Source organism: Octodon degus, unplaced genomic scaffold (genome assembly GCF_000260255.1).
Source record: "Octodon degus isolate 3935 unplaced genomic scaffold, OctDeg1.0 scaffold00038, whole genome shotgun sequence".
NCBI lineage: Eukaryota > Metazoa > Chordata > Mammalia > Rodentia > Octodontidae > Octodon > Octodon degus.
In genome coordinates this window covers 10,714,025-10,729,117 of record NW_004524614.1, presented here as the reverse complement: position 1 = coordinate 10,729,117, position 15,093 = coordinate 10,714,025, and the positions used below count along the sequence as shown (strand labels likewise).

Sequence of the window (15,093 nt, the reverse complement as noted above, 5' to 3'; positions counted from 1 at the left end):
AAGCGCTTATTTTACTGAGCCATCTCCCCGGCCCCCTTGGTGCTTATTTTCAAAGGTTTATATTACACATTAATTTTCTTCAACTATGCAATTCTTACATAGTAGTCAGTAAATTTTTATCAGCTAATATTTTGCATGAATAATTTAAACCGAAGTTTAGAAAATGTTATTGGGAAATATATTTCCTTTTCATGAAACAAAGGTTCTAAAATTACAGATCATCAAAATATGCCTTTTCTATTGAGTATATATAAATTCACATAAAATGCAATTATATCTTTCATGTTTATTCAACTTCACAGAAAATCCAAAAATGTGTCTGAAGTTGTTTATCTAAACACCAACTGTTCCTTTTGGTGACATAATACTGTATGGTGGAGACATACACCTAAATTAAACACATTTTTAAATTCCAACATTTTCCCAAGTGGTCAAATAGAAATCTTAAAAATCAAACTTACAAATTCTAAGACAATATGGCAAGTAATTTAACCTTTAATACTTGGAATGACTTTTACAGCCACACTGGTAATTTACATATACAGTGGAGATCACTGAAAGAGCTTCCTGTTGCACTGCAGCAAGAAATTGTATTATAATGCAAATTAAACAGATTTGCTACAAGAGTGCAGCAAGATAACCTCATTGAGGAATAAGATTTTCATAATGGAACTTGGTACAATGAGTTAAATATTTTCTTCATGTTATAAAGTATTGTGTTTTTAGAATGAACATTATCACTACAGAGCATACTAACAAGTGTTAGGAATTAATGATTCATACATACTTAATTTTATTGTATGTGTCTCTCAAAATGTTAGTACATGAAATGTAAAGTTTGAACATAATAAGGTAAGCCCAAGATGGAGACTCAGGACATAAAAATTTTGTTCATTATTGCACCTATTTTTTTTACACAAAAATGAAAATTTTACACCATAATCCTCCCCAAAAGTGAATAGACAAATTGTAAAATTACAGACATATTGGCATTAAACACAAAATCTACAATGAATTTTTTTGTGTGTGAACTGATATACAGCATTAACGTACAATAAAATTTGGTTAACTATGCTCATGCAAATAAAAACCCTCCAAAATCATTTTTTATGCATTTTATAAAATGGTCTTAAAGACATATTTCCATAAATATTTCTGGCACAATTGAGTCCATGACAAAAATACAAAGCTATTCATTATTCTTTATGTTATAGCTTTTAACACATGCCTTTGTTCTGCTGAAATAGAAATAACCTGGTTGGGAGAACTGAGTTAATGAAACATTTGAAAACCAACACATTTTGACCAACATTAGCTGCTTTGATATATAACAACCTTCCATAATCACTGGTGTCACTATTGCTGTAAATAAGGACAAATTAAACACTGAGATATTAAGACACAATTGATATTACCTTTTTAAAAACAAAATGTTGTTTCATACCCATGAGGGAATCTTTAAAAGAAAAAGTCACATCAATTGCAATACGTACTGGAAAATGATAAAATGTCATTTTCCAAAATAGTAGCTTATTATATTCCCCATCAATTATAACCTATCTTGGAAATACACCATAAACATAATGGTGTATTATATACATGAAAATGCTCAATTATTCAGTGTGATAAACTTAGAATATAGTTCAAAATTTCAAAATATTATGCTAAACAAAAGAACTAAATACTAAAGTGAATATAAGTACACATTAAGCAGTAAATGATGTTTTGGTTCAAAATACAGGTTACATGACTGTATAAAGGATACTGCCTTAAGAAATTTGTTTGTGTGTTTTTGGAATTACAATGAAGAAAAGACAAAAATTTACTCAAAGTCCAAATAAAGTTCTACTTCTCCCAATCTGAGAAAAAAATAAAAACAAAATTCCATTCCATGTTTGTAAGACTGACAGCTACAATAAGGATGGATGTGTTACTTCTACCCTGTCCCTCCCACACTACCAATTTTTTGGCTCCAAAATAAAGTAAATAAAATTCTGATGAAAAACTATGTTATGGGGCAACCTATCATATACTATGGCTAAATATGAATTTACAGAAAAAAGCACATCCCATTTTCAGCATTTTTTTTCATAAACATGCAACTCACTATAAAATACAAAACACTTGGCTTTAAAGAACTGATTTTTCAAGACACTGCATCAATAAAATTTTTTCTTCTGATTAACTTTACAGTGTTATGGAGAACTAGAACATTTCTAATGTGTATATATCAGATCTGTTTTATAGTGTAATAATTTGCATTTTCAAACAATGTTCAAGAGGAAAATCTATACACAATAACATTCTAGACTATAAAAACTCATTCAAATTACAGAATTTTATTGATACAGTAGATTAATAAAAACTGAAACGGGATGATAAAAATGGGATAAAGAATTCAGTACATTATTCTATAACACACTCTTTAAAATTAAAATATTTTAAATCTCTTCTTAAAATTTTCATTGCCAAGAAAGGCCAGAAAATTCTGGGACCAATACTGAGGTGTAAAACAACCAAACAACTTCAGGACTATTTCACAATTTGCATGGTGCGCTCCTGTCAGAGGCATCATTCTGGTGCAATGGCAGACAGTTTAGCACCGCTGAAGATTTAGGGTGCTCAGGAACAAACACAAGGTACGATACACAAAGGGGAAAAGACCATTTAACTCTCCAACAAATAGTGACATCAAGAAAATGACACTAATTGTTAAAAGAAAAAATTCACAGTAAAATTGCAGAGGATACAAATACACTGACAGACTACTGCTTAAGATCTATCCTAACAAATTCTTTTCAAACCAATAGATCCAATAAACAGTTGATACCGTCAGTTTAAAGCCGAAGATAAAAGCTACACAAGCACTTAAGAAGTCAGAAACATTAAAAAAAAAAAAAAAAAAAAAAAAAAGAGGAGCAGGGATATTTACAAGTTTCTTCTTTAGTTCTTGTCTACATAGCCATAGCACATTACACTTTTGCAAGACTCCATAGTCAATGTTATCACCATGTGCATGGCTAAAGTGTGACCACAAATAGATGAGATCACAGCTGTCCACTCTTCTGCAGTTTCACCTTGTGCATCAAAAGCTTTCTTCAGCTTCAAACTTAAAAAGATTTTATCTGAAGCTTTCACAAGAAAGTTAATTACATTTGTTCATCGCCTTTCTCTCTTAGAACTTCGCCGCCGTACCTTAAAAAAGTCACCAGATGCTTAATTAAAATGGATACATGTATAATACAGCAATAACTATTACTACTTTAAACCAATCTATTTTTACTTTTTCTTGACATTGCTTTTCGTGCCCTGAAATCTTTCTTTTTAAATTTTTTGCCTCTACATCAAATATTTAGGCCTTTATAAAGTCTGAACCCTTACATGTCTTCTAAGATAGCCTTCCAACATAGTAAAAGAGAAAATTATTTCACTTTTCTATTAAAAATGTTTAGAGGGGCTGGGGAGATGGCTCAGTAGAATAAGTGCTTGCCTAGGAAGCACAAGGACCTGAGTTTAGAGAAGTGATAAGAGGTCAATGCCCAATGCAAGAAAAACAACTATCCCAGGATTCATCATCTTTCTACTTATGTTTCTGTGGCAACAGAAAATACTTGATACCTTTTAAAACAGTTACTGAATTTGGGTCCTAATAAGTGAATAAAATTTGGATTCTAGTGAATAAAAATAATCTCAAATTCAAACACATTAGGAGACACTAGAAAGCACTAAAGATTAAATCTTTAGTTTAAAACAAGTCAGTATAATCAACTACAGAAAGAATAGGATTATAATTTAATTTATTGTGTAGTTTTTTCTCTTCTGAGGACATCAATCATTATTACTTTTAACACCTTACCCACCAAAAAACCCTTTTAGTAATAAGCCAAACTAAATTTGAGGCCACAATTCAGCATAACCCACTCATTTACATAGTGAAACTTGGGGTAGACAGGACTGCTGACCCCATTAAATAGAACAAATATGCAGGGACTGAATCTGGGAACTGATCACAAAACAATGGTTTCTCAAACAAAGAAGGCTGGCTAGGGTGATCTAAAGATTCTGAATTAGTGCATCAAGAGAACAACTCCTATTTAATTGTGAATATAAATATTTAGAACTTTGCCTAGCATATGTGAGCCCTGGAATTTAACTCCACGGAGCACTGCCAAAACAGAAATCAATTTATTTATTTATATATATGATTTGATCAAATATTTACTGACTGTACTGTTATGGCCCACACCAACACATGTGAAATTTTAATGAATACATACATTGACTGCAGAAACTTCCTCTTCCTCTGTTTCTTCCTGTGGAATATCATCATTGACAGGAGAGCTACCCTGAAAAACATCTACTTCTTCACTTGAATCATTTTCTTTAGTAGCTACTTGCTTGGAGCGTCCTACACGGCTAGAGAAAAGCACAAGTAAAAGAAAATGAACATTTGAATTTCATAAAATCATTTGTAAACATTTTGATTTATAAATTACCTTATTAAAGGAAAATTTAATTTACTGTGATTTTTATCCTGTTACATAAGAATTTGTTTTAGCATTTTGAGCCTAAAACAAATTTAGAATCTTGATGAGATCTATCAAAGAACAAGTGTGAGTGAGACCATAAGGTATTTCAAAATATAACCACGAGCCTGCCCTTCCTTTCATCTTTCTGATTCAGAAAATGGCAGTTTATACAGCCACTGAAAACCAGCATCCAGTCTTTTCCTGGCCATACAGATTTCACTTATAGAAGTCTAAAATCCATTCACTTTTCTCCATTTTCGTTGCTACTGCAATGTAAAAATTTTTAAACAATGTAATAGCTGATGTCATTCCAAAAATACAGCTCTCCGATAATTAAGATCTTACAGATTTTGGTACGGTCCTTGTGTACCTGTCCTCATCTCATTCTATTCCTCAGTTCCTAACAACAGTCCAAACAAACCTTTACTTTCATTTAGCTCTCCAATTCACCAAGACTTTTCTGACTTCAGAAACTTCAAATATCATGTTGTACTGGGAAAGTTCCTTTCTGTTGTCTAACTATTATTTGCAGGTAATCACCTCACCATCACCTCACCATCACTCTAAAGAGGAAAGCTCACTAACTCCCCAATTCTCCTATTATACTCCCTTATAACATCCCAAATTTTAATTTCAAGGCAATCAGGAATATTTAATGATTTCATGCCCATCAGTAAGTTCCACAAGGGTAAGAACTATGTCTATTGTGTGACATTACATAGGAATTACCTGAATAACAATGACAATTTTTCTCAATTCCACTGAAACCAAACTACAAAAAACCCCAAACCAGATAAATCTAACATACAGTGATTCTAGGTCTGAAAGTTTCTCAAAGAAAGAAAAAACAAGCTACTACAATAGAACATAGAACTTCCCTCTATATTGGTTTGATAAAAGAAGTGTTATGCTTCAAATATTCACGGGGAACTTGTGTAATTCTAGGAGTGATCAGTACAATAACTCTTAATTTTATGATATCTAGGTATAAAGAAACTAAAAGGTTAAAAGATATATACCCCTCTTATTTCCTTGTTACAAAATTAAAACAAGAATTTAGTATTACATAAAAATTTATTATTTAGAAAAAGTGATTTTCCTCAGTTGAATTCAAACACATTTATAAAGCTGCTACAAAATGTACTTACCTTTATTTTTAACCTGAGACAAAAATTACATGGAGGAGGGCATGAAGTACTGGTTAGACACTCAGGCCACTTTCCTCTTCCTGTGGAATACACAGGAACAGGAAAAACTCTTAAGATAACTGAGTATTTAACCAAGAAATGTTGGTAACTCTGAAAAGTTACTGATGTACTTACCAGATTACTCTCAGAAAAAGTGTACTTAAGTTCTAACAAACAGAAAATGTTATTTCTATTTCTGCTTACATAACTGAGAGAAAATTACTGCCACATACACTACTGATACATTGTCACTAAATGTAGATTTTTTTTTATAGGTCTCTTACAAATGTGCTTTTGTGAACACCCATAATTATCTATACATACATGTAGATAAATGAATTAGAAAACAAAACAAAGATATCAAAAACTTGAGGTCAACAACATGTGATCACACCTATTTAAGAAAAATAATGCCTTCTACTTTCCTACAAATTTAAAGAATAAAAGCAAAGTATAAAACCAACTTTTATCAAAAGGAAAAGTTGCTGGAGGTAAACATGAAAAACTGCAGCCCACAGTGATGAGGAAACCTACATAATGCATGGTGATTACTTTAAGTACCTTATTGTCTTTTTATAAACCATAAAGTCTGTGTAAGAAATAATATTTGGTTTTCATTTGTAAAGATTTTCCTAGACCTATAAGAATGCATAAATATTAAAGGATGGGGCTATTGATCACCTTGGTAAAGATTATAAAATTTATCTTACCTAGTGTAATGCGACTAAGTATTTAGAAATTAAATACAGCAATATGTACGCCTATAAAATTTATGAACTTTGCAAAATAATTTGAAATTGGTTTGAAATTTAATATTATTTACAACTTACACATTTTTTTTTGGTTGTGATGGTGATGGCGTTTTTGATGGTCTTCCTCGTCCTTTCTGTGGTGTGGACTGTGTGGATTCAATTGCACTAGTTTCAGGAGATTCTGCTCTGCTTTGGAGAAGACCCAAATGTGGACAGCATCAAATTATGGTTTATGGTATGGTGAGAAAACAGATGCAGTTTAGATTTAACATGCTTACCTCTGTTGTGCTCTCCTTGATGCTCGATGTTGTTTGCTTTTTGATTTTGGTTCTGTGTTTCCACTTTGTCTTTCTTCTTCTTCTTCTTCTTCCTCTGCTACAGAAGGTCCAGATTTTTTTTTGTTTCCTTTTTTAGAAGTTTTCATTGTTGGCTCTTCTTTTGCTACCACTCCACCAAGAGGTTTTGGTGGTCGACCTCTTTTGCCCTTTTTGGGTGGACTATTCTGTTCATCCTCATTTTCTAGCATGTCTTCTTTGAGCCTCTTCTCTTCAGGCCACTGCTGCTCATCTGATTCTGAAGCTGTATGTCCTCTTTTCCGACCTCGCTGACTGCCTTTGGGTTTCTGTTCCTGTACCAACTTAGTCAGGTCATCCATACCTAACTTCTCCTCTGAGTCTGTGACAGATGTTTTTTTCCGGCTCCTAGGTTTCTCCAATTCAGACTAAGGGGAGAAAAATATCACTATTTCAGCATTTAATTTTATGTATTTTTCTCTTTTTTTTGGTGGGGGTGGGGGGTGCTGGGAATCAAAGTCAGGTGCTCATGCTTGCCAGACAGTAGAAATTTAATTTTAAAACATAATAAAATTGTGAGCCTAGGGATTTGGCTCAGTGGTACATATTTGCCTAGCACAGTGATAGTGAACCTTTTAGAGCTTTCAATGATGCAAGGAGACCACTGCCACATGCCACAGTGCACCTATTTTAAAGAACAAAACAAAACTGCTACCTATTTTTATCACTAATATGCACTTAAACAAATAACTGTTTAATATCTGGACCTGCTACTCTTTAATAGTTTCTTTGTTTTGTTTGAAACAGACTCTTACTATGTTACATGCTGATAGCAAATTTGTGGAATTAAGTGATATCTTGCGGGGGAAGTATACTACCATACCTACTTACTAGTTTTTCAACTAAATACATACATACACACATACTTCTTTGGGGTAAGAGAAAATTTACATTTTTTAGGGTAAAAAGCCTTTAGAAAGAAATCTTTCAAGATGATGATTTATTAAATCTTAGTGAAGACCTAGTTCATGAAAAAGAACATTTCTAAATACAGTAATTTAGGCCAGGTGTGGTGGCGCACACCTGTAATCCCAGCACACAGGAGGTTGACGCAGGAGGTGACCCAAATTCAAGGCCAGCCTGAACTACATGGCAAGACCCTGTCTGAAAACATAAACAAGCAAAACGTTTGGTTCTAAAAATACCAACTAAATTGACTTTTGTTTTGATATTTAAGTAACTCTAATCTTGACACATAGTAGATAATAAGATATAAAGATCATACTTACATCATAAAAACTAATTTTATTTTCTAAATGGAGGCTGTAAGATTTGAAAGTTAAACATGTTTATCATATATTAAAATTCTACATCAGAGATACTGATTATTTCCAAGTATAACTAATTAAAAACAAAATCAGGGTTTTCAAAATTAAAATGACATCATAGCCTATATTCAAAGAATTTATACATGAATAAACAGAAAATTCTTCTGGGATGTAAAAATGAAAATGTATATATGAACACTTATAATGCCAATTTAATTTCCAAGAAGTCAGCACCAATTATACTCCTAACAATCAGTGAAAACAAAACCATCATATTATCTATAATTTTTTTATGTTGCATTACTTCCTCCACTTCCTGTGTTTGAACTGCCCACTCATGTCCTTAACACTATGTTCTTTTGTACTTGTTTACTGAAATCTACTATTTTTACCTACATTCTTCTACCCTCTGGTAGCATATGTTTTAGTTGTTTCAGAATGAACTGTGGTTCCCTCCCTCAAAAGAATATACTGAAGGATTAACCCCCTAAATGCAATGATATTTGATGATGGGGTCTTCAGGAGATAATATCGTTCAGATTAAGTCATGAGAGCAGGGCCCTCATAATGAGCTTAGAGCCCTTCTAAGAAACATCAGAGTATTTTTTCTACCATGTGAGGACACAGTAGAAAAAGTGGTATTGCAAAACAGGAAGAGAGCCCTTACTAGGAACTGAATCTAGGAACTGCCATCTTGGTTTTGGACTTCCCAGTCTTCACAACTGTAAGAATGTAATGTCTCAATGTTTAAACCTTCAATCTGTAGTACATGATTAAAGACCAGTATCTTGTTTTACAATAGATGATTTTATGAGAAAAGATTTTAATTGTTTTCTCTATTTTGAAAAATAATTTTTCTGGGCTATTATAACAATGGCACATGTTTTATTAGTTATAAATGAAATATGTTTCTTTCTAGTTGGGCTGATCCTATCTTGATTGAATTTTTGTTTTCATGTATATTTATTTCTCCATGTTCTGGAAACAAAATATATTCAACTGGGGAAAAAAGGCCACCTTTTTAAAACTCCTTTTGCTCATGCAGGCATATACTATATCTTCTCTCTCCTATTTTCTACATAACTCAGGTTTAAGATTTTTCTTCTTGTATAGGTTCCCCCTACTTACTTAAGTTATGCTTAGGTAGATAAATTGAGTCTATCAATCTATGCTATCATATATTGTTATTATAGACCGTATGAAGATAAAGATAACTCCTTTTCCCCAAGTGCATACCAATTTAAGGAACATTATCAGAGAAAAATTACATGCATTTATACACATATATATGTGGATCATACTGCTTTCTTATTTTTGTAATAACTTCTCTTATTTTTCTAAGTCTATAAAAATAATAATGAACTTGTGCTTTTCATTGTTAATACTAGTCTTCCTGAGTTGGTCATACATTCTAGAACAATTTTAAATATTAGTGGTGACAGCAGGTTGCTTGTTTTGTCCCAAATTTTTAGTAAGTATACTTATTTTGTCTTTAAAAAGAATGACACTGCCTACTGATTTCAAATAGACAAAATGTTCAACACTTAAGGAAGTAACCTAGATTTCTAAAAGTTGACATTTGTCAACAATGGATTTTAAATCATATTTATGTATATATTTTTTTTGGCATCATCTGGGATTTTATTCTTGTTTTTCTTACTCAGTATATTCCATTAAAATATTTTCTAATGAACTATCCTTACATTCCAGTGGGGAAGGACCCTTAAGTGACTGGGTTTTATTAGCATTTATTTAGACTTCTTGGACATAAAATTGCAAAATTAACTGTTGGTAACAGAGAGTTTAGAAAATATCAAAAATACTAATTAAATCTGAACAAAAAATATAACCTTGACTTTTTTAATACTGTAATTCTTTTTGATATCCAAAGACCTAAAAAATGCTGATGGATTCTTTTATGCTTCAGAAAACAGAAACAGGAAATTTAATGTCTGCTTTAAAATAATCTCTTTCCTTAAAACACCACAATTTCTGATTTTTTAAAATCTCTGTCTTGTGTTAAAACATAAGGAATTTAAAAAACAAAACAAAACACATAGGGCATATGAAATTGATGTTAGGAGCCAGAAATTGGGGAAATGTTAAATGGAATAAACCCAGGCATTTCCACATCAATATACAGACAGAAGATTAATTCCTTTACTGCCAAATTTAAATGTGAAGCTAACAGTATATAAGCTACTCTTTTGCTATAATATACTGGTCTTTAAATAAAACTTGTTTCAGTCAAAGCTAGTTAATAATAAGGCTCTTTTAGCAGCTCTAAAAATGTACCCCATGCTACATGCTATCCAAGCCACAACAAACAACAAAATGCTTCCTTAAACACAAATTCATCTTGAGAACTCAAGAACTCAAAAACTGTTCTGTGAAAAATAGTCTTTGTTTGCAATGTTCCCAAAGGTAGTAGACATGATATTTGTAGAGTAATACAATATTAAGAATATTACCATGTTTGCCAACTTTGGGGAGGAGGGCAAATAGCATGCAAGTTAAGTATAATATAGGAGAGGGTATGAATGGCCTAGGTGACATTTTTATGAAAAGAAATGACAGCTCACCACGCATTTTCAAGCAGAGAAACTAGCTTTCAGATAATGAAGGACTTTCTGCCCTAAAAATTACTATGACTAAAAAACAAACGTGTCTTTCCCAATTCAAAGACTGTGTTTTATAAATCCAGGTTAATGGGATTTCTTTCTAGTTAAGTTATGAATTCTTAATTCTGATCAGGTAAAAAATGTCAATAACTAGTATCAGAATTTATTGTACAAGTAATAAAGATTTAAAGTTGTACTTTTTCTTAGGTAAAAGGAAAAGCAACTTGGCAAGATAAATTACTAAAGAAACCTGAAAATAACTAAACTTCTATTAAGCAATACTGGGCCAGTGGAAGACAAGAAGTGTAGTAATACTCCTAAGAAAACAAAAATAATTATTTTATTGAAAATCATCCACATTTTTTAATCAAGTAGATTCAAACACATTATTATTATTTATAACTAATAATCAAAAGTATTAGTCATTGTAATCCCAGCGCTCAGGAGACTGAAGCAGGAGGATTGCCATGAGTTTGAGGCTAGCCTGGGCTACACTAAGTTCAAGGCCAGCCTGACCTACACAGCAAGATCCTGTCTCAAAACAGAAGTATTAGTCATCACCAATGAAACAAGAACAGCAATGAATTTGGGCTATCAATTTAGCTAAATATTCAGTGTATAAATAAAAGGAACTCAAGCAGTCTAATAACTCAGGAAATATTTAGAGCTAGACTGAAAATCTAAAATGAATCCAATTATTAAGTCTACTAACTTGCACTAAATATATATATATATATATATATTCTACCACTTTACCAAAGTCTTCAAATGACATTTTAATTGTGTCTACAGAAGTTACTTCTATTAAAATTTTAAAACTCAACTTATGAAAACAAGTATTTTCGGTTTTTTTTAGAAGCTTTTTATTTAGTAAATGGTATGCAAAATGAAGCAAATAGAGGCATCTTTAGAAAACTTATACCCATTCTCTTTTCAAGGGCTAAGTCTAAACATACTATATTTAAAAAATAAATAAATAAAAATTTAACAATCAAGCAGTTTGGTTACAGAATTGGCACGTTTCATTTCAAACATCTCAAGAATTAAGATGACTTACCAAAATGACAGGAAAAATAAATTCCATATACTTAAATTACATGCTAGAAGATAATTATAAACTCAGATCTGTAACCAAAGCCACTAGAAGAAAACCAAATGCCAAATTTGAGAGCAATATTAACTGTTTTGGTGTGAAAGCTATTGTTTATTTATACAAGTAAAATCACTATTAAAATTATTACTATAAAATCAAACCAAATTATCTCACCCTTACAAGTTCAGAGTCGTCTCTCTTGTCACTTTTTTTTCCTGGCAAAGGTGAAGACATCGTATAATCTTCATTTTCACTGTGATCCATCTCAGAACTATCAAGCCTTTTAATACAGACATGTGTAATTGTTATTACTATCAACCTTAAAAGCTATTTCTGTTCCCTAGTGTAGCTGTATGAAAAGTTTCATTCTTTTTTTGAAGATAAATATTTTACCATTATATGTAAGCACCAAATCAATAATAAGAAACAATGCTCATTTAATATGGCTTTTAAAAATTACAATTTCAGTTTAGTTCCTAAGTATTTTACAACTGAAACTCACTTTGGGATGGAAATATAAAGCAAATTAAAACTCTTTTTCTTAGTTTCATTGGCCTATATGCCCCTGCCCCTTAACCTCAGTCTTCTTTTTCTTCTCTCTGTAGACTTAACACCTTCTAATGCCCTTTATTATTTACTAGTTACTTCCCCATTAAAATGCAAGCATAGATCTTGTCAATTTTATTTACCAATGTAGCATAAGCATTTAAATCTGTATTTGGTACAGAATAGGTACTCAATAACCACTTATTACGTGAATTAAAAGCACTTGTTCTCATTTGCAGCCTTTTATCTTTGCTTCTTAAAGCTGTTTATCCATTGCTGAACCCTAACTCTTGACCTCTGGTCCAGTTACCCTGAATTATAAATATACACAAATGTCTGTTCAATACTTTAGTTGAATTTCTAAAAGACATATCAACTTTTAACACAGCTGGTTTCAACACTCTTCTTTTCCCCACTTCTAGCCCCCATATAATACATCGCCAGCTACTTATCAAGGATTCTACATCTCAATAAATGGAACTATCACCTGTCTAAATACTCATTCAAAAATTCCAGGATGTATTCTTAAATCCTTCCTTTTCATAATGTTTACACCTTACACATCAGTCAAGCTACTTGAATCTGACATAAAAATAAACCACAATTTCTATTTACCATCATCCTCTCTATCTCTTCCCTAGATTACTATTACCTTCCTAACCTCAACTGCAGCTTCTCGATAGTGTATTTTCTACATATAATCAAGGCAATCTTTTTTTTTTAATTTAAAAAAAAATCTTTTATTTATTTATTTGGTATAGGTTCTCTCTACACAGCTTGGACTCGTAGTGAACCTACTGCTTCAGCCTCTTTAGCACTGGGACTATAGGCGTGTACCATCAGGCTGGTTTCAATGGCCAATACAGTGTACCTGGGGTTGTGGGGCCAGCATGGCATGCGATACCAGGGATCGAATCCGGGTCCTTGCACTTGCTGGGCAGGCACTTAGACCATTGAGATGAGATACTCTCCAACCAAGGCATCTTTTAAAAAGCACAAATTATATCTCTATTCTACCTAACAACATATTCTAGTTATACTTAAAATAAAATCCAAATTCCTTACCATTGTTCACACAGTCCAAACACATTCTAACTACCTCTCAACTTTATCTCTTACTATTTTTCCCCTCAATCCTACTTTCTGACAAAGTTGGTCTCTCAAACACAACTAGTTCAATTCCTTGGAAAGAACTGAACAGATGGGATTTGGAGAGGAAAAAGAATAACACATTTGTCAGAGGCTGAGAGTTTAAAGAAAGAATTTTAGAAGTTTAGTGGTAAAATCAGAATATATTTGTCAAATAACTGGAGGACATGATCATACTATAATCTGTTTAATGGTGCTAAGATGTGCACAGCAACACACATACTACAGTACTTAAAAGAAAGAAACTAAATAATAATAGTAAAACAGAAACAAAATATTACAAGGAAAAAATTGACTAAACTTGGCAAACGGATTGATAGGTAGGTAGGTAGGTAGACAGATAGACAGACAGTCAAAGACAACTGTAAGGCTCTAAGGCCTAGAGGAGTAAATGAAGTAGGTCATTTTTGCTTATAATCAAGAATTCAAGAAGAAAAATCAATCATTTAGCAAATAACTTGCTGTAAACATTTTGGTGATTAAGTATGAGGCCATTCACTAGGAAATATTTAACTTATACAGCTGAAAGATCACTTAAGTAATAACCACTAATATTTGCATTAATAAGAATTTAGAACATAAAAAATTTATTTATGCCATTTTTATTCCACTATATGCCATTCAACAATTTATTCATTAAAAGAAAATTGATAAAGACATTTTACAATGTCTCCTCCTTTCTTTACTGACTAGTTATGAATGATGCAAAAGACAGTTCGGTCTTTCTACTGACATAGAAAAAAAATCAATAAATAATGGCAGATTAGCTCTTTATAATGCTTTGCTCCAATAAGTGATGCCTAAATATTTATGCTAAAAGTGAAAGGCAAAAAGGGCTGGCCAAATAGCTCAGTGGATTAAAGCGCCTGCAAGTAGGTGCAGGAGCCTGGGGTTCAATCCCAGGGCCTGCTGTGCTGGCTCCATCCCCGGGGTGCACTGAAACATCAATTGAGACAGGTGTAGTGGCATGTGCCTGTAATTCCAGCTCTTGGGAGGGTGTAAACAGGTGGATCTGTAAGGTCTTAAAGTTCAACATACCAATATTTGATGGAAAATACCTGTTCCATGATATGCCAAAGATGTTTGATATTTAGACAGATAGGGTAAACGGAATTGCATATATTGCAGATTAATAATAAGCTTCTCTTCTGGAGGGCTAACAATCTAAGTCAGCAGTTCAAAATTAGGTCAGCCAACGTTTTGGCCCTAGCCTTTCAAGGTCAGTGAAGACTTGGGACAAATGAGAACCTGTACTCTAACAACATGTAACTCAGCTGCGCTCCAAATTTTCTGATCAAGAAGATTATGGGTCCAGGGGATGGAGCCACATTTTGTAAGTCCTGAAGCTTATAAAGTTTGGAGGATGGCTTTGTCCATGAAATGAATAGAAAGTAGGTAAAGATCTTGCTAGAGACTCTGTTTGTAAAGGGCTCTAAAGAGATTTACCTTCATTAGCTTAATGGAAATCTTCTTTTGCATTCCTTGTGCAGTTAAAATTAAAAAGAAAAAAAAACTAAAAAAAAGATTATGGAGCCACAGAGGAATGTGATCGATGATGTATAGTGTGCCTGGGGAGAGTCACATGGAGAGAAAAA

At 32.5% G+C, this 15,093-nt stretch overlaps 1 protein-coding gene across 6 annotated transcripts in view; it reads right to left on the bottom strand.

Annotated features, from left to right (window-relative positions):
* Positions 1-2,319: 2,319 nt before the first annotated feature.
* The window catches only part of Pds5b (PDS5 cohesin associated factor B), a 263,841-nt gene continuing 251,067 nt past the window's right edge, over positions 2,320-15,093 (bottom strand). For 2 of the 6 annotated variants that reach the window (XM_023715069.1, XM_023715071.1), the window contains exons 31-35: positions 11,978-12,083; positions 6,747-7,189; positions 6,547-6,657; positions 4,278-4,416; positions 2,320-3,195 (exon numbers count right to left, since the gene is read on the bottom strand). In XM_023715069.1, coding sequence (XP_023570837.1) covers positions 3,160-3,195; positions 4,278-4,416; positions 6,547-6,657; positions 6,747-7,189; positions 11,978-12,083 — 835 coding nt within the window. In that variant the 3' untranslated portion in view covers positions 2,320-3,159. The remainder of the gene's footprint in view (positions 3,196-4,277; positions 4,417-6,546; positions 6,658-6,746; positions 7,190-11,977; positions 12,084-15,093) is intronic. The other 4 variants (XM_004631069.2, XM_023715072.1, XM_004631070.2 and 1 more) reach the window with 4 other exon arrangements.